This window comes from Cololabis saira, chromosome 1, assembly GCF_033807715.1.
Source record: "Cololabis saira isolate AMF1-May2022 chromosome 1, fColSai1.1, whole genome shotgun sequence".
Classification (NCBI taxonomy): domain Eukaryota; kingdom Metazoa; phylum Chordata; class Actinopteri; order Beloniformes; family Belonidae; genus Cololabis; species Cololabis saira.
In genome coordinates this window covers 38,012,282-38,037,222 of record NC_084587.1, presented here as the reverse complement: position 1 = coordinate 38,037,222, position 24,941 = coordinate 38,012,282, and the positions used below count along the sequence as shown (strand labels likewise).

The following is a 24,941-nucleotide window of genomic DNA, read 5'->3' as shown; positions in this document are numbered from 1 at the left end:
AGACGCTATACATACTTTGTCATCAGTAGAAAATAGCCTTGCTTTGTCCACAATCCATATTCAACAGTATAATTATAATTTCTTTTGTGCTGCAATTTTGTTTTAAATTCACTCTGTCAGAGTAGTTTTATTTTTTGTTATACAAATTGTAGTGGTCGGCATATAAAACCCTCATCACAATACAGAATAATTTATCTATTTTGCTTGGCTGCTGTAATGGGTTAAGCATAGTATTACATTTGCAAACATTTAACTATGAAACCATTACAAACTACACAACAGTTGGTGCCCCGGGATAAATGCAGAGTGCACACTACACATTATTCTGGCCAGGTGGTTTAGGGTCTTAGGGTCATGGTTCACACATGATTGGCTGGTTGGTAAAAGAGGTTCCAGTGTATTTCATGGGCCATACACCCAGACTCATCTGTTTTGGTTTTTATTATCAATTAGTTACAGGTTTCATATCATTTGCAATCATCAGTAGAATATGATACAACTAGATCCTGTCTTGCTCACCTGATTGTTTAGTAGAAATACCAGTCCCTCTCCACAACTTTTGTTCTTGCAGTCTGTTATGATGTTGAAGAGTTTAGAGATATGGATGTTTTTGATCAAGTTCAAACAATTTGGGGGATATTTATAGGTACTGAATTATCATGTGACACTGATTTTACGACTTGCTGGTGACAGGACGTCATCAAAGGTGCTGGGACTTCAAAATGGCTTATCTGTCTATCTTTTTTTTTTTTTTTTTTTTTTTACATTTTATTTATTATTCAAATTTGGGTATGAGTACTAAATAAAAGCATAGACTAGGATTCTATTCTGGAAGTTCCAGTGGGGATCTGTGGTTACATTTGACTACTGAAGCCAAGAGACATATTTTCTGGGTCAGTCGGAGCATTCTCTGTCGCCACATGCCTTCGCTACCAGACGGTGGTAAAACATTATTCCTGCATGTTAACTTCTTTGATGGATAAGCATAATTTGGTGTTACTGTTTCACTGACTTTGGCCAAAATGGAGTGCTTCACTTGCAAATGGTTCACAAAAAGTAGTGGTATAACAAAATATTAATAAAAGGGTTTTTTTTTTAGTTTTTTTTTGATTGTATTTTAACAGTTTTGCCAAATATTTAGACCAAGAAAACTGTAAACACCCATTGACATTTTTATACATATTTTTTCTTTTAAACTAAGTAGTAACCCCAATTAGGAAATCCTTCTTGAATAGTGATGAAAAGTGCTGTCTTCTACGATGGAAAACGGCTCAATAAACAAATTCAGTTTTGTTCATACAGTATGTAGACAAAAAAAAGGCACAAACCACCGTCCGATTCCTTCATTAGTTTGTGTTAATGTAAACATAATTTTATATGTAGCAATTGACTACAGTAGTAGAGATGACTAAGCCATGGTGCAATGTTGTGTTCAAACCTCTGTTGTCCAAACAATGCTGAAAGGGAAGTTACTTCACAGTTTATTTTGAACTTTAGTTCACTTCCTAGCTTAATTTAAAAGTTGGAGAGGAAACCTGCCTGAAATGTTGCATTTAAGTTGAAATCAATTTTTTATTAAACGTAAGCATGACACAACAGATATCAGAAATGTATTTTTCTGCTTAAACACAGAATCTTCCCTCCCAACATTTCCATGTATTTGTCACTAGGCTTTTGGTTTGTCTTCCATGTATGAATGAAAAACAAGTGGAAGTTACTCATCTTCTTGACATAGCATCGAGGGACTGTGTGGAAGTAAACAGAGGTGGTAATTGAATTTAACTGAATCATACTTTGTTAATGTAGCAGTGTTTATTATAGATAGATAGATACTTTATTAATCCTTTGCAGGAAATTAAGGTGTTACATCAGCAGCAGCATCAGTGCGTTTTTTTTATGCATGCATTCAACACAAAGATAAAAAAAACAGATCACTTAGAATTAAAATTAGATTTAAAATTAAAATTAAAGTGCTTAGTAATAAAGTGCTAAGAATAAAGTGCTGGAGTATTGCACATAGGACAGTTATTTCAAATTATAGAGCTTGATGGCAGCTGGAAGGAACGACTTTCTGTGAGAGAAATAGAGAAAAGTAAAAATCTGGTTAATACAGTTATTGTATCAAGAATATATCAGTCCTTATAGCAGCAGAGCTGAAGAAGCCTCCAAAGGAAGTAATAGTTGACTATTTAATTATGCTGTGTATTTGTGATGTTGGGTGAGGAGCTCATTGATGATGTGCTTTTGAACATGGCTGCTATAAATCAGTATGGAATTAAGGTCACATTTCTCTGCTTTTATCTCATTTAGAATTCACTGGTTTCTTTAGTTTACTCTGCCATCAGTGTTGCCAAATCTTAAAATGGAAATAAGCAATCAGGTAGACATGCCAAATCTCCACAGTTTTAATGGTCAACATTAAGTAATCGATTATTAATTCAATAAAAAAAATATCCCCTCAGTTTTTTAAGCACACATCGGGCAGTCAGTAGTGCTTATAAAGTAGCAATACCACGGTGTAAACATCCTACATAACTTCTTAATTAAAATTAGGCTCACTAAAGAAATATACTCAAAGTATATTCAATTTGGTACTGGAGTATAAATCAAACCATCTTTCCCAAAATGTGAGAAATAAGGTCTATAATTGACCATGTCAACAAAATGCATTAAGTTGCTGTCATTTGATGGGCTGTTTAAGTTATATTTAATAGCAAGCAACTTAACAGGTGTACCTAATTATGTGCCCGGTGAGTGTTTTTCCAAATACCAGGTCAAGATAAGCAACAAGCCTACATTTAACTCATAAACAGTTGGATCCAGTAATTGCAGGTTGTTTAAATAATTGCATAATTTATTTCCTAATGATTTATTGAAATAAAAGTTACTGAAGGGTGCTGAAAAAAAGTCTGAAAGTCCCAGAATTTAGCCTCCAACATTGTTTAAGACAATGAAAATTCCTACCATGGATGATCCTGTATTGATCAAGTATGTGCATTAAGGGCCTAAATGTAGTTCTGTAACCATTCAGCATTGTAACTATACAAACACATGGCTACATGTTGTGGTGTCGCTGTTACTTGGGGGTCAGAGAAATATGTGGTACAATTCCAGTTGCACGCTATTGTTGGTTCATTATCTTTGCTCTGTTGTAGACAAGAAATAAGTAATTCTCATTTTTGGTGCTTTGATTTCAATGGACATATACAGTATGACAGTATGCTGGGAAAGGTAATCTACACTTGTGTGACGGTAGCATTAATGCTGAAAAGTACATTGAGAGTTGGGAGCAATATATGTTGCCTTCAAGATCACATCTTTTCCTTGGTTGTCCATTGATTTTCCAGCAAGAAAATGCCAAACCCAATTTTGCACACATTACAAAGGTATAGCTACGGACGTAAAGAGTATATATGGAGACTTTTGAAACCCCAAAAATTTGACTGACCTTGTACTGTAACACACTTTAAGATATGTTTGTGAGATAGAAACATTTCATTGCTTTGTTACCTCAATGGAAACATTACAAAGTAGTAAAACCTTTGATCTCCCAACATTTATTTTGAATGTGTTGGAGATCTGAAAGAAGAGATGTATATCAACAAATTAAATTAGTTTATTGAGCAAAAAACACCAAATGTCTAAATGTTTGGGTTCCTTTTTTGAGTTTTTCATTAAGTTCCAGCTTTATCTAGTTGCGAGTTATAATTTTTGTTATTTTCCTATGAAGACCCAGTTGAATTTTTCCCTAATTAAAAGCTAAGAAAACATTACATATTGTTATTTGTAATGTACATATTGTAAATGTAATTTGTTCCAATGCCTACTTATTTGCAGTATACAAAATTTTACTCAGACATATCTCTCTTGACGACATGGAGGGCAGTTTCGCTCTAGGGGCTTTGTGGTGGTTTCTTATTTGACCTAGTTTTGCATGTTAGAATCCAAATGAGTCCAGTCTTCTGCCAGTCCTGGGCGACCATAGCTTATCCAGTCAGCTACTCAGTAGGCTAATACTGGATTTCTACAGGGTAGTGATGTTGATTCCACATTGACATAAGACCACAGTTTAGCCCAGCGGCAGCATACATGAGGGTATTAGCACATGTAACTTATTTATTCAAGTCCATGTGTGGAATTGATATATAAATACATGGAGGAAGCAAGACTGGAGTAGGCGGGTGTAATGTGGTATGAGTACTGCAGCAACGGAAGTTTGAGTTCACAGTTACTGGAATTGTGTGGATGATGAGGTGTGGGGGGATTGGCTCGGGGCAAGAGAGGGGATAAAACCCATTAAAGAGAGGTTTAATTTACTGAGGTAGCTTAAGTATTTCTGTGATACAATTTTATGTAACTTTTACCAGTCTTTGTCCTGTGAAAGATAAGAGCTTTAAGAGTATAGTGAAAGTGCTCCAAGATTATTGAAATTCAGCAGAGACCTAGGTTATCTTTAAAAGGAACAGTTGACTGAGAAAGCAAAAAAATATCAGCCAGCCAGCCCACATTTTATTGAAGGAATTCTCCCCATTGTCCCCAGGCCAACGTTAAAACGTGTTTGTTGAGAATTAATCATTATTCAGTTAATTGTACTGTTTGGCAGCTCAACACAGATTATACTTTTTTTTTAAATGACTGACATGTGCAGAACTCATGGCCAATGTCACTCCATAGTTTATATTACTTTTTTTTTATCATTTAGTTGACTGTCTCATACCTGGTAGTCCCCAACATTCTAGCAGTCTTGATAATGTGTTGAGACAACTCTATGGACTGAGAAGCTACAAATGAATTGCCTATTGGTATTATTAAAGTTATCTGAATCTGGAAAAAAAATAGCCTACTTGTTACACTGTCAAGACCTGGTGTAATAGCAGCATAGACCATATGTTCATAATTCACAAATCCCAAATTTCTTACTGGTCCATCCATCCATCCATCGTCCGCCGCTTATCCGTTCCCGGGTCGCGGGAGCAGCAGCCTCAGCAAAGATGCCCAGACTTCCTTCACCCCAGACACTTCCTCCAGCTCCTCCGAGAGGAGTCCGAGGCGTTCCCAGGCCAGCCGAAAGACATAGTCTCTCCAGCGTGTCCTGGGTCTGCCCCGGGGTCTCCTCCCGGTGGGACATGCCTGGAACACCTCCCTAGGGAGGAGGGACATGCCTGGAACACCTCCCTAGGGAGGCATCCAGGAGGCATCCGGTACAGATGCCCAAGCCACCTCAGCTGACTCCTCTCAATGTGAAGGAGCAGCGGCTCGACTCCGAGCTCCTCCCGGGTGACCGAACTCCTCACCCTATCTTGACCGGTAAATCGAGAGCTTCGCCTTTCGACTCAGCTCCCTCTTCACCACGACGGTCCGGTACATCGACCGCATAACTGCGGACGCTGCACAGATCCGTCTGTCAATCTCCCGCTCCATCGTTCCCTCACTCGTGAACAAGATCCCGAGATACTTGAACTCCTCCACCTGAGGCAGGACTTCTCCACCCAACCGGAGAAGGCATGCCACCCTTTCCCGGTGGAGAACCATGGCCTCGGTTTTGGAGGTGCTGATTCTCATCCCTGCCGCGTCGCACTCGGCCGCAAACCGCCCCAGCACATGCTGAAAGTCCCGGTCCGATGAAGCCAACAGGACAACATCGTCTGCAAAAAGCAGAGATGAAATCCTGAGGTTCCCAAACCGGAACCCCTCCGGCCCCTGGCTGCGCCTAGAAATCCTGTCCATAAAAATTATGAACAGGACCGGTGACAAAGGGCAGCCCTGCCGGAGTTCAACATGCACCGTGAACAAGTCTGACTTACTGCCGGCAATGTGAACCAAACTCCTGCTCCGATCATACAGAGACCGGGCAGCCCTTAGTAGAGGGCCCCGGACTCCATACTCACTCAGCACCCCCCACAGAATGACACGAGGGACACGGTCAAATGCCTTCTCCAGATCCACAAAGCACATGTGGACTGGTTGGGCAAATTCCCATGAACCCTCGAGCACCCTGCGGAGGGTATAGAGCTGGTCCAGTGTTCCGCGACAGGGACGAAAACCGCATTGTTCCTCCTGAATCCGATGTTCAACTATCGGCCGTATTCTCCTCTCCAGTACCTTGGCGTAGACTTTCCCGGGGAGGCTGAGAAGTGTGACCCCCCTATAGTTGGAACATACTCTCCGGTCCCCCTTTTTAAACAGAGGGACCACCACCCCGGTTTGCCACTCCAGCGGTACTGTCCCCTTCCTCCATGCGATGTCGCAGAGGCGTGTCAACCAAGACGGCCCTACGACATCCAGAGACTTGAGGTACTCGGGGCGAATATCATCCACCCCCGGTACCCTGCCACTGAGGAGCTTACGAACCACCTCAGTGACCTCGGCTTGGGTGATGGATGAGCACATCCCAGAGTCCCCACTCTCTGCTTCCTCAGTGGAAGGCATGTCAGTCGGGTTGAGGAGATCCTCGAAGTATTCCTTCCACCGTCCGACGATGCCCCCAGTCGAGGTCAACAGCTCCCCACCCACACCGTAAATGGTGCCGGCAGAGTACTGCTTCCCTTCCTTTCTTACTGGTATTTTGTGTAATGAAGTTATAAAAACTCTTTATAAAAATAAAAGCTTTTATTTTTGTTATGAGCATTATCATTAAACGGTTGTGCCTGGCAGCCCAGTTGCTTTGCGTCCATTCATAACAATGTGAGACTTTTCCCTCTGTGGTAACAGTGGCTGAGACATTGGAGCAGAAAGGAAGTTAATCCTTTAATCACCTTCTTAGCACTGTTTGGTAACATGCGAGCCAAGTACATTCAGTGCAACCCCCTTGCTTCTTTAGTATTTATGACCAGCAAGTAAACTGTTGTCGTCGTAGCTGTGGTAATACAAGTTATGTTACTACTACGGTACTACTGCTACTAATAATGATGATGATGATATGAGAAACAACTTTGTCACAGGTCCACTGATAATCAGCCTTTGTGCTCTAAAAAGTTTATGTATAATTATTTGAATGAAAAGTATATTGTACGGCCAATTTTAATTTCAGCATGTACAGGCCTGCAAGCCAACATATTTTGTGGTATTTATTTCTGCTAATGGGCAGAAAGTGCACGGTTGCAATATCACCTGCTAGACACCACTGCTAAGGTTTTTTTTTTTTTTTTTAAAAAGCGTGCGTGCGTGCGTGCGTGCGTGCGTGCGTTCGTGCGTGAACAGAATGAATGAGATAATTGTAGATACAGTATATAACATATATTTTAAATACTGCTTGCATCAGAAAGTAAATGTGAAATACCTGGCATTAATATGTGAAAGATATGTTTGACTTTAAGGTTGATGTTCTTGTTGAAACTATTGAATATGAAAATGTTTGTCCTGAGGAGGAAAAAATATCTTTTTTACATTATCTATTTCATTTTGACCTGACATTGACATGTTTTTTTTTTTCTCTTTCTAGTCCTGTGTGCAAAGAACCTGGCAAAGAAAGACTTCTTTCGTAAGTAGACTTTTTTTTGTAATGATTTTTTTTTTTTACAATGTGCAGCTATTTTTGTCCCATTCCTTTGCTTCTGTTTTTGAATGGTGGGAGCTTTTTGTTTTTTGAATCTGTGGGGTAAATGAAGTCCCTTAGGAGCTGTCAGTCCGTCATGCACGCTAGGGGCCATGGGCCAATGCTACCTAACTAGTAGTGTAATAATTATCATGTTATCATGTCAACTGATAGATGCATCAGACTGAACGGTTTTAATTGAACTGGATGGATATTTATTTTGCCCAATGGCAAAGTAAAAGCATATATGCATAGGTACAACTTAGCTGAGAAGTTCCAAGGCACAAACTTGCATGAAAAGCCTGTTCCCAGACATATATCTGACACTTACAAAATATACATGCCCAAATACAAGCAGTACATAACGGCACAAAGGAGAATCCTTCCAGATTATCTTGCTGAATAGCATATTTTTTGTTCAACTTATTACTGCAAAAATTGCCATTGAAAAAAATGTATGCTGAACATATCTGGTCTTATGACAAAATTAGTATTTGGGAGCAATATTTTTAGCTGACCAATCACCCGTTAGACTACAATATAACTAGACTACCTAAGGTTGGGGGGGGGGATGGTAAACATAGAAATACTTGATAAGGTCAGTCACTTTCCTTTTGTTTTTTATGTGCTCTTCAGAGTGACGCAACAACCTGTGCCACTATGGTAAATGAACTGCACACTAAAATGTCACTTCTAAAGTACTTTTGAGAGTTATTCAAATTCAACCACATATTCCAGCTTGAATCTGTATGAATAGTGACAACCACAAAGTAACTTGTCATTTAAATGTGTCAGATGGTTAACACCTCTTTCTGCCTTGATAAGGATATGAGTGAACCCACAAGGTCAGTTCACTTACTTAAATCATTTTTTGTGTCCGCTTCTGCAGGGTTGCCAGATCCCTTTGCCAAAGTGGTCGTGGATGGTTCAGGACAATGCCACTCTACAGATACTGTGAGAAATACGCTTGACCCCAAGTGGAATCAACATTATGATCTGTGAGTCTATATGTTACACGTAACATGCACTTTATTTCTCATGGAAAACTTAAATGTCTGGTTAGATATTTTTGATATTAACAATCCATACGTAAATATTTCACTCCTTTCTAAGTTTTTCTTGAGTTTTTATTTATTTGCATTTTTTGACGATTTTCTTTTTTAAAGCGGGATGCAAGTAAGCAATACTCAACTTTGGGTCAATTTAGAAGCAGTATTTTACAATATCTTTAAACGTTTTAGAATTCAGTAGACCTTACGCTGTCTAAAACATTGTCATGTTAACGATATTTTCTGATCAAATAAGGTCCTATTTGGAGTTTGTGCTATAATATCTTTTATCATCTTTTTCTATTTATAATATTTTTAGTATTTATTTATTTTGATTTTATTTACTGTAAATACTTTTCTTTTTGTTGGGGCTTGCTCTGGGGCCATGGAAACAAATGTCATAGTTTGTTATGTCTAACGTGCTGGAATGACAATAAAAACTCCTTGGATCCTATAGTTGAAGTAGCACAAGGGACTTTTGTTCACATTAACATATCAGTTTCGGTTGCATTTGAAAGAATTTTTGCCAGCTTTTATGAAGCATCGCCCAGCTGCAATGATCTTCTGCCCTTGCTACAGATAAAAATCAGCCAAAATGACTTTGCACTTCCATCCCAGTGGGACAGCTGTGGATCATTTTAGCACGGTATTCCACATAATAACGATGAAGCTAGCTCACAGTGGATGTCTTGGCCAACTTGAGGAACTAATTGCAAAAAGAAAAGCAAGAGAGTGACAAAGCATAAGACCAGACAAAAGTAAATCCTAACCAGTGCTGTAAAAGTGACAAATGGCGCTTTTATACTAGTACCTACTCAGCGCGACTCGACTCGCCACGCCTCCACTCGCCTCCACTCGCCTTGTCCTCGTTTATTTTTAGACACCCAGATGAGAAGTGGGCGGGTTGGAGCGAAGCTGCTGTGACATATTTGACTGTGTGATCTAAACGGAGAAGACAACAACACTAAAGATGTAGAACCTGGAGGAGATGATATATGTGATGCTGGGTCTGTGACTTGTGTTTGATATCAAGTTAAAAAATGAGAGTGAAAGAAGCTTCAAGCGGCAAAGCTTTTTAAAAAAAATGTTGTTTGTCTCGGCGCTGCTGAAAAGTCAGCTGGGAGCAGCGAGCAGCTATGAAGTGACCGAGCGCCTAGTAGATCTTGTCGTTCCTTATCGCCCGTCTAGATCCCTTTTTAATTCTCTCCTCAGCCACCAGGTTTATGAACATCTGCACCTCAGAGTTGGTTCACGAAACAGACTTTTGCGCTGCCATTGCCCGTCAACTAAAATCAAGGAACTTGTAAGTCGCTCCTTCGCTGATTTCCGCCTCCTGACTCAAACGTCTGACGGCCCCGCCCCCCGACTAATCTGTGGCGCGTAGTTTAATGATGTCAGATACAGCCGACTCAGCACGCTTAGAACCTCAGCAGAATAAATACAGAAAAAGTATCAAGTCGGCACGCCTCCACCCGCCTCCACCCCTAGTGGAAAAGCGCAAAACCGGGGCGTGGTGAGTCGAGCCGCGCTGAGTAGGTACTATTGTAAAAGCGCCAAAACTGTACTAGGGGTGTGCCGATACTTTGATATTAAATTCAACTGGGATGCAACACGTGACATTATTATTGTTTAAAAATGATTATTTTTCATAATAATTAAATGACAAGAGAACATAACCCTAGCGTGCTGCTCAAAAATAAAAGTTGTGCATGCCGCCTGGACACCTTAAGGAACGGACCAGGGGGGACACAGATCGCGGTACCTAACTCTTTGGCTATAGTTATTGCGCGTGAGATTTGCTCATCAGGTTTGAAAGCAATCATTTGAAAGTATTTTGGCTTTTGGCGATGGAAAGGGCGTTGATAAAACCTACTCCATTTAAGGTTTGTACAACCAGAATAAAATAGAGTGGTAACACTACAAGCATGCAACATCACTTCATGAGTTTTCATCCCGGTCTAGAGGAGGAGAAGAAGCTGCTGGTCATTGCTGTTTACCATCGAAAAAAGATGATCAAAACTTCACTGCAGTTCTGAAAAGGGCAAGTTAAATCTTTTTTCAGAGCATGTTAACCAGCTCTTTTTTTCTTACAAAAGAACTTAAAAGTTGGCAATCCTGACACTGATGTCAGCAATAATGATAGTGAAGACAACAGTGATGACGAGTAGCTGCACATCATGTTCTTTTACCCATCCACAATTTACTTAAAAATCCAAATTAAAGAAGTGTTTTGAGAGCTGCTGTTGCAATATTAGACCTGCTCGTACATAAATCTGAAAACCACTAATAATTTTGATTAATAGAAGTCTTATTTATTTTTAAAGGCACTTTATTTGTCTTGTCCTGAAAAAAATGTGAAACGCCTTGCTTTTGATACAGCAAATCTTTTACAAGTAACTGCCAATCTTCATATGTTGGATTATTTGGTGGTTTTACGGAAATAAAAAGATAATGGAGACACATTTATTTGGTTACTTGAATAATGGGTACTGGCAAATATATCTCGAAAGTATGAAGTAGTCCCAGTGAGGAAAAGAAATCCTGAATTGGGGTCAAAAGATGCATCAAAAATCATGATAATTGTTTATATACCATGATATTCGCTGAATTATCAAATCTTAGCCCCCTGAATCGTAATGGAATCTTGAGGTGCCCTATATGGTGGACCCCTAACCTCTTGCTGCCTAATGGCCCCAAAGTTTTTTGTTATTTTTTAAGATGAGTGCATCAGAAACTTCAAATTGACGGATGATTGATCCACACCATGAGCCAATTCCATTCATGAGTAAAATCACATGACAGCTTGCTGGGAGTTTGCCAAAAGGCATCTCGGTTTCATTCAGACCACAAGAAGCCAAAACATCTGGTCTGATGAAATAGAGTTTGAAGAATTTCCCTGCAATGAGGAAACCTGAGGCCAAATTCCTCTCTATTAATATCATCCCTACAGTCACTCATGTGGTGGCATCATGCTGTGGGTAAATAGCTTTTTTTTTTGTTTGTTTTTGTTTTTTTTTTTTTTACTACAGACCTTCAATCCATATTTATATGCGATTATGGTCATATGGATTTGTTTTCTGTTCGAATTACAGTTTCTGTCCATTTTGGACATTAGGATGTTGTTTGTGATACAGTTTTGTACATGTAAAAAATGTTTATTATTTCTGGCATTTTCTGTTCAGGTTTTTCTGAGCCAAAATGTGGCCAACACACATTTAGAAGTCTACTATATTTTCATAAACTGTCTCAGGATTATTTTGTTTGATCAAGTCTCCAATGTGTTCAAGATTCTTTTTCACTATATGTTGGCTGCCTAAAGGACCCACTAAAAATGAAGCTTATGTAATAGGAACATGTGAATTAAGATAATGGTTTAAAAAGATAAGACATTAATCCAGATTGTTATAAGAAGTGGGGGTTGGACTGAGTCAGGAAGGAAAAGTTGGAAGCAAATGACGCTTTCAAGGATTATGAAATACTGAATAGGTTTTTTTTTTTGGAAAGAAAGTTTGGCAACTGGTAACTTTACATTCTTTATATTTTTCTTTGCTTTCTGTAATTTCTCACTAGTATTTTTGAAAGATCTTCTAGCATTTACGCTCAGTGGAATGAATACTTAATTTAATAACTGAGAAATAATTGGTAGAGTAATTGCTTGTGCAACAATCATGAAAATTCAGCTTTTAAAATGTTCAAATTGATCTTTTGACTGCAGCTTTAAGCCATAACTCACTCCCCCTTTTTAGATTTCTACCTTCTCTGGGGAGCTTTTTCCTCTCCAGCGACCCTTGGCCTCTTCCTCTTGTTCAGGAAATGGCTAACATGCCACTAAAAGTAGAGGGGAGTGTGAGTTTGGCACGTTGCCATCACACCACACCCCCATCAACATCCTGTCGCTTTAGGGGGTTTGGTCTTTTTCACCAATGGCCTTTCTGCATCACATTATGTATCATAAAGCTCCTGCAAAATATATTGTGTATGTATGATGTATGGATGCACAAACACAAAAGCAATTCTCCTTAGGTGATAAACTCTTCATGTTTTCCTCCAGTTTCCAGTCCTCTGAGTACAACTCTCTGTGCTATATATTGGTAGTGATTGAATCTCTTTGCAATAAATTATCATGTCAAAACACAGATTGGAAGTGGTCCTTTGCAATGGAGCCACATGCAAAATCAGGGCCAAAATATACCCAAAAGGGGAAGAAGAGTTATACAATTTTGGGGTTGGTTCAGTGGAGCTTTAAGTTGTGAGGGAAAGAAGAAAGAACGCGTGGGTTATGACTTCTATTTAAATGAATTAGATCATGATATTTGATGTGGATGAGAATTTAACTATGCTGTATATTAATATACACTCTATGGTTTTGATTTATTTTTATCTTTACATGTTACAACTAAATGCTCAAATTATTATAAATTATATGGAAGCTGGGGATAAATTTGAGTTTTGTTTCCCATTGTTATGTATGTTTCTTGGCAAGAAAAAGTTTGCCCTGAAAGTCTGAATTAGGTTTCTTTTGGAAAGCTTCACCAGTCTCCTGTTTCCTTAAGGATAAGGAGCCCTAGCATGTATGCGTTTTGTCTGAGACAGGGAGGGAGGGAGACAGAGGGAGAGAATTAACAAACATCTATGCGCTCAGTTTTAGGTCAGGGAGATTTTAAGTTTGTGAAATTATATTCATGAATGAATACAAAGTTTTTAATTGAACATTGACTAACGTTTTTTTTTTTTCTTCAAGGAAAGCATTGATTTTTTTTTTGAGGTTGCACAACCGTGTGAACAGAAGTGTTTAAATGAAAACTTCAGGTATAGTGCAGAAAACTGTATAAACTTCTTGAATCAGAGAAACTGATATATTTTTGCAGTTAACTTGTAAATCTGTTTAGACAGTGATTGTCCAATCACACAGTACAGTTGAACTGTCTGGCTCCATTGTCTTCCACCTTCCCTTTTCAAGTTCAAAATGTCTTTATTATTTTGTTTTTTGCACCGCCCACTCCTAAAGCCATAGTAGTTTCCCGGGGAGGCTGAGATTCCCCCTATAGTTGGAACACATTCTCCGGTCTCCCTTTGTAAAAAAAAAAAAAAAAAAAAAAAAAAAAAAAGGGACAACCACCCCAGTTTGCCACTCCACTGTCCCCGACCTTCATGCAATGTTGCAGAGGCTTCTCAGCTAAGACAGCCCTACAACAGCCTGAGACTTGAGGTACTCATTGCGGATCTCATTCACCCTCCGGCGCCTTGCCAGTGACTTCGGCGTGGGTTATAGGTGATGAGTACATCTCAGAGTCCACAGCCTCTGCTTCCTCACTGGAAGGTATGTCTGGGGGATTGAAGAGATCCTCAAAGTATTCCCCCCATTGTCTGACAATGTCCCCAGTCGAGGTCAACAGCTCCCAAATCTCACTATAAACAGTATTGAATCCTGCTTCCCCTTTTTGAGGCGCCGGACAATTTGCCAGAATTTCTTGGAGCCCCCCATGGCCTCATTAAGCTCCTCCAAGACCAGAGTTTTTGCCTCCAGGACTGCCCGAGCTTCGGCTTGCTTGGCCTGCTGGTACCCATCGACTCCCAATACTCCAGAGGGCTGGGTACTCTGTACTGCTGTTCGGCCCGTAGGCATAAACAACAGTGAGAGGCCTTTCCTTGACCCACAGGAGCAAGGAAGCGACCCCTCGTTCACCGGGGTGAACTCCAACACATGGCAGCTGAGCTGAGGAGCTATAAGTAAGTTCACACCAGCTCGCCGCCGCTCTTCTTTAGCAACTCCAGACTAAGGGTCTGGTGGGTTCAGCCCCTCTCAAGGAGCTGGGTTCCAGAGCCCAAGCTATGCATGGAGGGAAGCCTAACTATCTCTAGCCGGTACCTCTCAACCTCCTGCACAAGCTCTGGTTTCTTTCCCCCCAGCAGGATGACATTCCATGTCCTAGAGTTTTGGTCCTTGGATTGTGTCGCCAACGCACCCTGACACGACCCAAACCATATTGCACCAGCCCCTCATGGCCCGTTCTGCAAGTGGTGAGCCAACTGGAATGGGGGCCTATCTCGCCGTTTCGGGCTGAACCCGGCCGGGTCCCATGGGCAAAGACCCTGCCACCAGGCGCTCGTCTTCAAGCCCCAATCCCCCGCCTGGCTCCAGGGTGGGGCCTCGGTGACGTCACGACGTAACTGTCCTTGTGTTCTTTCTATTCATGACTCTTTTTCTGGCCCGTCACCTAGGACCTGGGAGACCCTACCAGGTGCTACCAACAGCATAGCACCTAGGATCATTCGAACCCTCCAAACAAACCCCTCCACCACGATAAGGTGGCCGTTCAAGGAGGAGGATTCTTCATTATATTAACATTTATTACATTGTTAAGTAATGTCTAGCTAGAAAGTAATTGAGAAAGCTTATCCTCAGTCAAAGCTGAGGCCTATTGCCCTTCTTAAAGTGTCATAGACCAACAAACCACAGTCTCTGCTTTTTCTACGCCCTCAACAAATTTAATGAAATTCTGTTTTGTAGTTGTTTGTGTAACAACTTTAAGATGAGGGTCTCTACAGGAGCAACTACATCTAGTTGGAGATCATTATCATCACAGGGTGTGCTATCTCTGTGACACTGTTCTCCCTAGCCATTAGGGGTGCAATGGTTTAGGAAGCCCACGTTTCGGTTTTTGGGCCACGGTTTTGGTTTGTGTTATGTGCGTAAAGAGCTTTTTTTTCCCAAAATTATCTGTATATTTTGCTTGTCACTTTTCAAAATGTAAATTACTATAATTCTTTTAAGTCAAAAGCCTCTTAATCTTGACAACTCAGTACAGTTAGTACAGTATATACTATACTAAATACATAAGGGATAATTCCCGACGAGGTGTACATTATTATAAATATACATGGGGGCGTGAACTGTCCAACGCGAAGCGGAGTAATAAAATAAATATAAATATGATAACGTTGTTGAAATGTGTGCGGGAGGGCACAACATAACGTGGGTGGAGTGTTTTCATTAGGTGACGAAAGCCCACATCTCCGACCACCGAAAAGGGCTGCAAATCTTTAGCAATGAACTGCACGGGTTATTTTGTTGTGTTTATCTGAAGTGGCACTATAAGTCTGTTGGAAAGCATTCTCGATAAACAGTTGTTGTTTTTTCGTTGGTGTTACCTTATCGAGTCGCTCGACTGTCCTGTGTGAAGAAAGCGTTACATCAGGGTGTTGACGCTGGAGATGATGCACATATTGCTCGTGTTTCCTTTTGTGTATGGGACATGTTTCAAGCAATGTTTACAAACAGTACAAGTTCTGTTAACTGTGTTCACTCCATTCAACAGCGAAACCGAAATGATGCCACACCAGAGATTTGAATGAAGCCGGTGCTTCTTCAAACTTTTGTCTCTCAACTCCCCCGCTTGTGCTCGCCATGACTGAGGGGGGAGTGGGAGCTACAACACTGACTACGACTCGCGAGGAGTGCTTTTCTGCAGCAGGCTGGCAGACACACTAACACGCGGGTTGTAAAGCATTAATGCAAAATTAATGGCAAAACCGAAAATCTGCAGCACACAAGGGCCTATTGAACCGTGGAGGGCGAACCGAACGGTTCGGTTTTATACCGAGAACCGTTGCATCCCTACTAGCCATGTACATGTTCACCAAGTCTGCTGAGCCAGAGAGCAGAGGACCCCGGAAAATTCTGGACAGCCACCCATCAGGGTATTCATGCATGACCTTACACTCACGGCAGACAGGCTGTCGGTGGATTCTAAAGGGACTGGTGGAAAAACTGGTGGAAAAACTTTGCTGCCAGTTGATGTGGTGTTGCATCGGCCAGCACCATATTGTTTACCAGGCGCTTTACTCTATTGCACATATGCAAATCTCAGCAAAGATAAGAAAGAAAAGTGATGCCTCACTTTGTTGAATTTTGTTTTTTAGTTTTTGCCGGTTTTTGCTGGCAACTATTTTTATCATCAATTTTTGTCGATGTCGTCGACTAAACGTTGCACACCTACCAGGCACTCTGATATTCTTCCAAGCCCATCTAACCTCCACACATGGGGCATTGCAGAGTCACCAGTAGGCTCTCTGTGTTCCAAGCGAGGATCCCTTGAGCACATCTTCAGCAGCTGCCACATGGCTCCAACAGGCTGGATGGAGAGTGAGGTGCCTCCCAGTGGAGGTGTGTTGAAGAGGTTTTACAGCCTGCTCCTTGGCCAGAACCTTCAGCATTTTGGACATTGAAGGATAGAGAAAGAGGATAGCCATCCGCAGCACCATTAAAGCACAGAGAGGGCCTCAAGATGGCCGAGCTCGAGAGAGGAGATCCTTGGACTTGTGGTAGTTGGCTATCCATCTGGACAAAGGATAATTGGTCCTGGGTCACCTGGATGAGGGTGTATGATGTTGAAAGACCCGAAATACCCAATGATACCAGGAACATCACTGAAGATGTGTCACAGGCATCAGTAGATCAGTATTCTTAACAGTATAATGTCACTGATAAAAACAGACTGATGGACAAATAAATGTGAATGCTTATGTAACTCATGTCTTGAAGAATGGAAATATTCTGCAATATTTTTTTTTAAAGATTTATTTTGGCTTTAGTGGCCCTTTATTGAAGTTGCAGACAGGAAGGGGTAGAGAGAGAGACTGGGGATGAAATGCAGCAAAGGTGCGCAGGCCGGGATTCGAACCTGCGACCACTGCAGGAGGACTGTAGCCTCAGTATGAGCCGCTTGGTTAACCCACTGCACCACAGAGCGGCCCAGTACTTTGTTTTTACATTTAACTGTGAACGTATAATTCATTAAATTGAATTTATTGGACACTAACTGTATTCCACATCACTTGCATCCATCCTTTTGTTTCTATATAGTCTATTCTATGCAAAGTGTTAAATAATTACAAATATTGTATATGTCTTTGACCTGGGCACATTTTTATATATGTATGAAATAAACAGTCACATTTGATTTGTAAAAATATTGGAACAGAACACTTGAGGGTTTGAAGCTGATTGGTTGTAGCATAGGGAGGGGTTTTTTCTTTAACAATTTTGGGTTGAAGAGTTGGTCTGATGTTGACATTGTTTAAAAAAAGTACACAGCCAGTAAGTTACATAGACAGTCTAGTCCCTTATGAATTAATAAAATGTTAGAGGATAAGTTTGCCAAAAGCAATTTTTGTGAGGACTTCCTCTCATATTTTCTCTGTTCTCTTATCACCACACGCTAATTTTCCTGTCAGCCATTTCTGTTCTTATTTTTATTCTTGCTTTAAAATGATTCCTTGGAGATATGATTACATCCTCCTGTGAGTCTCAACCAGACCAAGTTGAAAGATAGCACAGTAAATTAGTCCTCAGCACCGTATCACACAATAAGTAGGGGATCAAACTGAAATGTGGCAATGCACTTCTCTGTTCATCTGCGCTTCCAATTTAAGAATAACAAAGTCAATGCAATACCTACATATCGTAAGGTAAAAATCAAGTAAATCTAGCCTCACAAAGATGAACAATAGTGCAAGTGTTATAAAAAGTGCAAGCCATTACCACAACTGTTCAGTCAGTTTGCTTCATTGTTGAGTTCATCTTTGAATTGCCCAAAGTAGTAAAGGAAAAACAAAAACATTCATCATATGGTGTGACAGATGCTTGGGATAAAACTGCTTACTTTAATTTTAGCTAGGAAAAATAAACAAAAACCTTTTCTAACTGTTAGTAAATATAACAATAATATCATAGCACACCTCAACACATCACTATCTTGGGGACAACAAAGAGGATACAATTCTGCTGTGTCCTGATCAGTACTAATCCAGATTGTAACTAGAAACTACATAACTTTGACACATGTTACAATTTTCAAGTCAGTTACAGTTTAGTTGTAGTGCTCCAATTTGCAAAATGCATTTTGTATATTATAACCAAATGTTTCAATGTGTTCAGTAGCAAAATCCCAGATTTTGCAACTAAAAAGCAGTGTAATAAAGAGTTGGCATGAGAGCAGACTGCTAGACCGTAATTACATGTGTGTCAGCAAATGTCTGATTGCACATTTTAAATTTGTGTGAAATGTGTATTTACTGCAAAAGCTGTCTGTGGTGGCGTACAACACAGGGATTTCCTCTGTTGTTACATCGCAGTTAGACAAGCCTCAACTGTGTTTCTGTGAACACACACACACAAATTATTTTAAAATGAGCCAGAAGAGATGCATAATAAAGATTTATATATTTTTCTCAGTTTTGACATGACATAAAGCTTCATTACTCCAATGTTTAACATTTCATACATTTTTTAAAGATTTAAATCCTGTCAATTAAAGAAATGTTTATTCTTGAAGTTTATCACTTGTGTACACAAATGGGGTGGTCCAGTGGATCATTTTGAGCTGATCATGGTTGCAGCTATCTTGTCGTCATTCTTCTCTGCTTTTTTGTATGACTTTTTTTTCCTCTCTTTTTTCCCCCGTCAGTTACATTGGAAAGTCAGATTCCATTACCATCAGCGTGTGGAACCACAAGAAGATCCACAAAAAGCAGGGTGCAGGTTTCCTAGGTTGTGTCCGCCTTCTCTCCAATGCCATCAACAGACTCAAAGACACAGGCTGTAAGTACCTGTTTTATTTTGTGCTGCTCATCATTCACTGAAAATAGGTCACTGGTGCCTGGTCTCTGTTTTTTTTCTGCATGGTTAACACCGGCTTTATTGTAAGATGTTAGTGAGGCATGTTAATGGAGAATGATGGGAGGGCTTCAGAAAAGTACAGAATTAAATTGAGTTGAAGTTGATAGACTTCCTGCTATACCCAAATGTGAGTAAATATAATAGATTAACTGAATCTCCAGTTGATCAATTTATCAAGAATTACCCTTTAAAATCGTATATAAGCAGTAAGGGGTACTTAGTATTGCCCACATTAGTCCCCCATATTTTGAAATTAAAGATGGAGTGCTATCTTTTACACATAACTGCAGCTGCTTGTATGTTGCTTGTGTCTTAACCATGAATTACTAAATGATTTATGGCTAAAACACACATGAATGTCTTTTACACAATACATTACAAATATAGCAAGCTGTGGACTCAAATTACCGCCTACAGTTAATTTTAAAGCAACACAACTTTATGTCAAAGGAAGAAAAAAAGAAAGTTGTTTGTTTAAATAATGCATCAAAGGACATCTAATTCATTCTTACAGTTACACACAGCTTTGGACTGTTGCCACAAAGATTGTGCTCTTTTTATTTTCAAAATATTCTGACTCTTCATTTTGTCTTTGTTTATTTTTTTCCCAGCCTTTATGATGGCATGAGTCAGATGCTGCTGATGCATATACACCGAACTGCCCGTTTTGTCGAGTTAGTGTTACTTCTACTTATTCTCTTTTGGTTCAATCTTTTTTTCCCCCAGATATGTCCTGTTCTATTTCTGCCCTTTTAATCATGAAATCAGCCTTCTCATGTTTTTCATTATATTCCGTGCAGCCATGACCCTTAAATGTTTGTCTGTCTCAAATTAATTATTTGTGTAGTTATTATATTTTACACTGTATTGTTGAATCCATGACTCCATAGGTTCTTTGTATGCAAGCATCTGCAGTTTGGTTGTTCAAGCTGTAACAGCCACTTATGCCAGGCTGTCAAACCAAGTACAGTATGCAAGCCTTCAGAATTATTTCCAGCAACTTTCGTGTTTGCTCCAAAATTAGATTTGACTTACAAAGTTCCCCTCCTAATCTAGGAAGAGGGGGGAAAAAACTGACTATAGTGATATTGTTGCCACAAAAGCGACTCAGACAACCATGCAATTCTGTCACCAACCACTTAAATTTGTCCTTAATGTAGACTCCAATAAGGCTCTAGAAGAGTCACTCACCGGACAGCCACTATAGCAGAAGTTATATTTTACCTCAACCACAGGAGGCGGACAGAGAGACATGCTTTAGGACAGGACGCTGGTCCTCACATTATCCCTTTGTCTTACCCTGTGTGCAGCTGAAGAATGAATAGTGCCTAGTCTGTGGTCTGTCCAAGATATGTGTGCACACAGCCACAAACATAACACAGTAACCCAAATACACAAAAAGAATTTACTGGAATTGCCTTGGTTCTCAAAGGTTGTTATTCATATGCATATTACACTTTGTCATCGGATACAAGCATGCACACATTTTTTTCTTTTCCCCTACATACTCAAGCTCTTGCACATTCTTGCAAAAGGGAATCCAGCACAGTTGTCGACTTTTCTAGACGTCTGTCTGGCTCTACAATGAGCCCCACTTCCTGCTGTATAACAGAAGCAAGTCATCAGCCTAACTTCATCACCCACAAACTCACTAACACTCACACTGCCAGTATTTCACAATGACTTAATTTGCTACACATGTAATACAGCCTCACTTTGTACTCAGCTGTTTCTTTGAGTGTATCATTTATCAAGTTAATGCAGAGGCTGGTGGTGTTCACTGATTTGTGAACTATGATACCTCTGATACTGAAGACTTTACACAAACATACACATACATGTTGAGACGGGTATTTATAAACTAAATAAAGCCACCGTTAATCTCACATTGTTCATGTGAGTCTGCATTTACATTTCAATACTTTAGACTGTTGCAGTACACTGTTTTTTTTTTAAGTGCTGAGGAATCAATGTGGTAAGTGTCTGTGGTTAAGGTCTGTAAATGTTCTGTCTCTGTCTTTTCCTCCTCTCTTTTTTAGGAAAGATATATCGTTAGGGTTTTTACTATGTAAGGCTTAGACCTTCTCTGTTTAGTCTAGACTCCCGAACAGATCCGCTTGTCCATACACAAACAAGACAACATGTTAAACTAAGTTTAACTTTTGCAACATTCTAGGTATCTCAAGGATCCCTCTGCAAACTTTGCAGAATTGTGACAAATAAAATTTCCGAGTTGGGGCAGAAATTGAATTGATGGTTTTGCGTTGTTTGCAGATCAGAGACTAGATCTGAATAAGCTGGGCCCAAATGACAATGACACTGTGAGAGGACAGATAGTAGGTAAGAAACATGCAGTTTCAGTTGCATTTACTTTTATATGTATCTTTTACGAAAAAAGTATTTTCAAATCAGCCTGTGTTATCTTATGAAGTAGATTCACCATGCCCACCAAGCATGGTCTGTGAGAGCTCTAAACTCAAGATGTTTTAGCTTAGGCTGAGACACTAAAGTATCAAAATTTGAATTCATCCATCCATCTTATTCTACTGATCTGGGTTCGTAGGGGCAGTAGCCTAAGCAGGGAAGCCCAGACTTCCCTCTCCCTAGCCACTTCGTCTAGCTCATCTGGGGGAAATACCGAAGCGTTCCCAGGCCAGCCGAGCGCCATAGTCCCTTCAGCGTGTCCCCGGTCCTCCCTGTGGTTTCCTGCCAGTGGGACACTCCTGGAAGACGCCACCAGGGAGGCCAGATGCCCGAGTCACTTCATCTGGTTCCTCTTGATGCGAAGGAGCAGCGGCTCTACTCTGAGCCCCTCCCAGATGACCGAGCTTCTCCCTCCATCTGTAATGGAGAGCCCGGACACTCTGCGGAGGAAACGCATTTCCGCCACTTGCGTTCGCAATCTCATTCTTTTGGTCACTACCCACAGCTCGTGACCATAGGTGAGGGTAGGAACGTAGACCAACTGGTGAATCGAGTGCTTTGCCTTTTGGCTCAGCTCCTTCTTCACCATGACAGATCGATGCAGAGTCTGCATCACTGCGGACGCCACACTGCTCCGCCTATTTATCTCCCCCTCCATTCTTCCCTCACTTGTGGGCAAGACCCCAGGATACTTAAACTCCTCCACTAGGGGCAGGATCTGATCCCCGGAGTGAGCACTCCACCCTTTTTTAACTGAGGACCATGGTCTCTGACTGAGAGGTGCTGATTCTCATCCCAATCGCTTCACATACGGCTGCAAACCACTCCAGTGAGAGTTGAAGGTCTTGGCCGGATGAAGCCAACAGAGAAAAGCAGACACCTAATTCTGAGGCCACCTCCAGACCCCCTCAGCTACGCCTAGAAATTCTGTCTTTGAAAGTAATGAACAGAATCGGTGATAAAGGGCTTCCTTGGCAGAGTCCAACCCCCACAGGAAACAAGTCTGACTTACACCCGACAAAGCGGACCAAGCTCTGACATCCTCTTCAATCCGGTGACTCTCCAGCTCCAGTCAGCTGCCTCACCGATGGAGGCACGGAGCAAGGCCCGCTCAGACTCTGTCTCTCGTCTCGACCCGGGACGTAGTTGGAGTTGTCCTTTCAGGCTGTGCCCGGCCAGGCCCCATGGGTACAGGCCCGGCCATCGTCATCCAGCTCCACCCCCAGGCCTGGCTCCAGGGGGGGCCCCTGGTGACCTGCGTCTGGGCAAGAGAAAAGGTTATCCTTTCTCTTTTTTTCCGTATGGGGTCTTGTGAGCCGCGCTTTGTCTGGCTCCTCACCTAGGACCTATTTGCTGGGGTGACCCTACCAGGGGCATAAAGCCCCGGGCAACTGGGCTCCTAGGATCATTGGCAAACCCCCTCCCACGATAAGGGGGCAGCTCAAGGAGGAAAAGATGTGAATTGAGTTATTTAAAAAAACAAACAAAAAAACCCCACTTTTTTTCTAAAAAATATGAATTGAATTATTAAAAAATAGGTGACATGTACAGGTCTAAATAGTACATCTATCTTTTGCCAGGTTTTTGAAAAAAACTAATTTATTTTGAATGTGTGTGAAGATTTTGGCATGTGTAATTTGGAGAACTCTAATGGCATAAATCATACACTTGATATAATCATATTGATAATATACTTTAGCCATATAGGCTGTAAAAAGTCACTGATATGCCATGTTCCTTGTCTTTGTCAACTGTAGTGAGTCTACAATCCAGAGATCGCATTGGCACCGGCGGACCGGTGGTAGACTGCAGTCGTCTTTTTGACAATGACCTACCTGATGGGTCAGTCTTATCATAGATGTTCTTTAAAGCTTTGCTATTAATGATCTTAATGATTTGAAATATCTGGGTTTTTTTTTTTATTTTCTTGAGTAGTTGTGATTGAACAAGCAAATTATGTCTGTGAATATACAGGCTGTATATTTGGTAATTTCTGATAATATTTGATGGTATACTGTATATTGGGAAATGAGGCAAGTTCATCACAGATTGTGAATGTTTAAAAATGGGGTATATTTATGTCTCTGATCTGTAGTTTGCAAAATGACATAATTGGTTGTATTATGAGGAAAAAGTACTTGTTTCACTGTAAGATGATATTTTTTTGGAGTAAGTATGACTTTAATCATTTTTTTCTTGATATCTGCATGAAACAGCTGGGAAGAAAGGAGGACAGCTTCTGGAAGAATACAGTACCTGAACCACATCACGCGAACCACACAGTGGGATCGACCCACCAGGTACGTATGTAAACACGCTAAACTCAGAGACATTTACACCATGTGGCATATGAACACCAGATGTATTGAAACAAATTTGGGAGCTTTCTATCAGCTTTAATCACATCATTAATCATATTCATACATACTTACATATTTTATACTTGCGTACTACTTCATGTGTAATTGTAATGCTAGTAGTTGCAGTTTCCCTCGCCTCTGCTTTTGGGAGAGGAGGAAAAAAAACAAAACAACAAGAGCACTTCCTCTTCAAATCACAACAGTAACAGTCTGTTGGTCTCCCACCCCAACATGGTCTTTTGCACGCGCACAGACATACATACACACACACACACACACACACACACACACACACACACACACACACACACACACACACACACACACAGCTAAGTAGACTAGCCAGTCAGTCGGGCAGCCAGGCTTCACTTGGCTGTTGCTGCAGGAACAACTGTCGCCTTCCTACTTGGCTTATATCTTTGGAGCCATTAGCGGAATAAGCAAATAAACCTCCACCGCCGCACCCACTCTGACTACACATCTTTCGTTACTGAAATGGTGAGAAGGTCAAATGGTATGGCTTTGAAGGAGGTAGAATAGTCAAAATAGGAGGGTATGTACAGGGCAGGTATGGACAGTGTAGATAGGAGAGAGTGTAGTTTGATCTTTGTCCTTAACACATATTTGGTAAAAGCTGCCCTAGAAACTAGGGAGTTTGGAAGAACAAGAATACTGGACAGAGGAAAGCGGAGGTAAAGGTGGGTAAAAAAATGACCATGAAGAGAGAGGAAATGGGTGGGAGAACAGTGTGTGGAGGGCTTGTGGGTCCAAGGCTTTAGATAGCTGTGGCGTCAGTAACTCTGGATAGCCAGACAGTGGTTAGACACAGCACTACACACACACACACGCACGCACGCACGCACGCACGCACGCACGCACGCACGCACGCACGC

General features: G+C 40.9%; 1 protein-coding gene across 1 annotated transcript in view; it reads left to right on the top strand.

Annotated features, from left to right (window-relative positions):
* Window positions 1-24,941, top strand: part of LOC133444511 (E3 ubiquitin-protein ligase SMURF2-like) — a 73,540-nt gene that overhangs the window by 26,548 nt on the left and 22,051 nt on the right. The window contains exons 2-7 of the mRNA XM_061722355.1: window positions 7,442-7,480; window positions 8,424-8,532; window positions 19,053-19,186; window positions 21,539-21,604; window positions 23,446-23,530; window positions 23,905-23,988. Coding sequence (XP_061578339.1) covers window positions 7,442-7,480; window positions 8,424-8,532; window positions 19,053-19,186; window positions 21,539-21,604; window positions 23,446-23,530; window positions 23,905-23,988 — 517 coding nt within the window. The remainder of the gene's footprint in view (window positions 1-7,441; window positions 7,481-8,423; window positions 8,533-19,052; window positions 19,187-21,538; window positions 21,605-23,445; window positions 23,531-23,904; window positions 23,989-24,941) is intronic.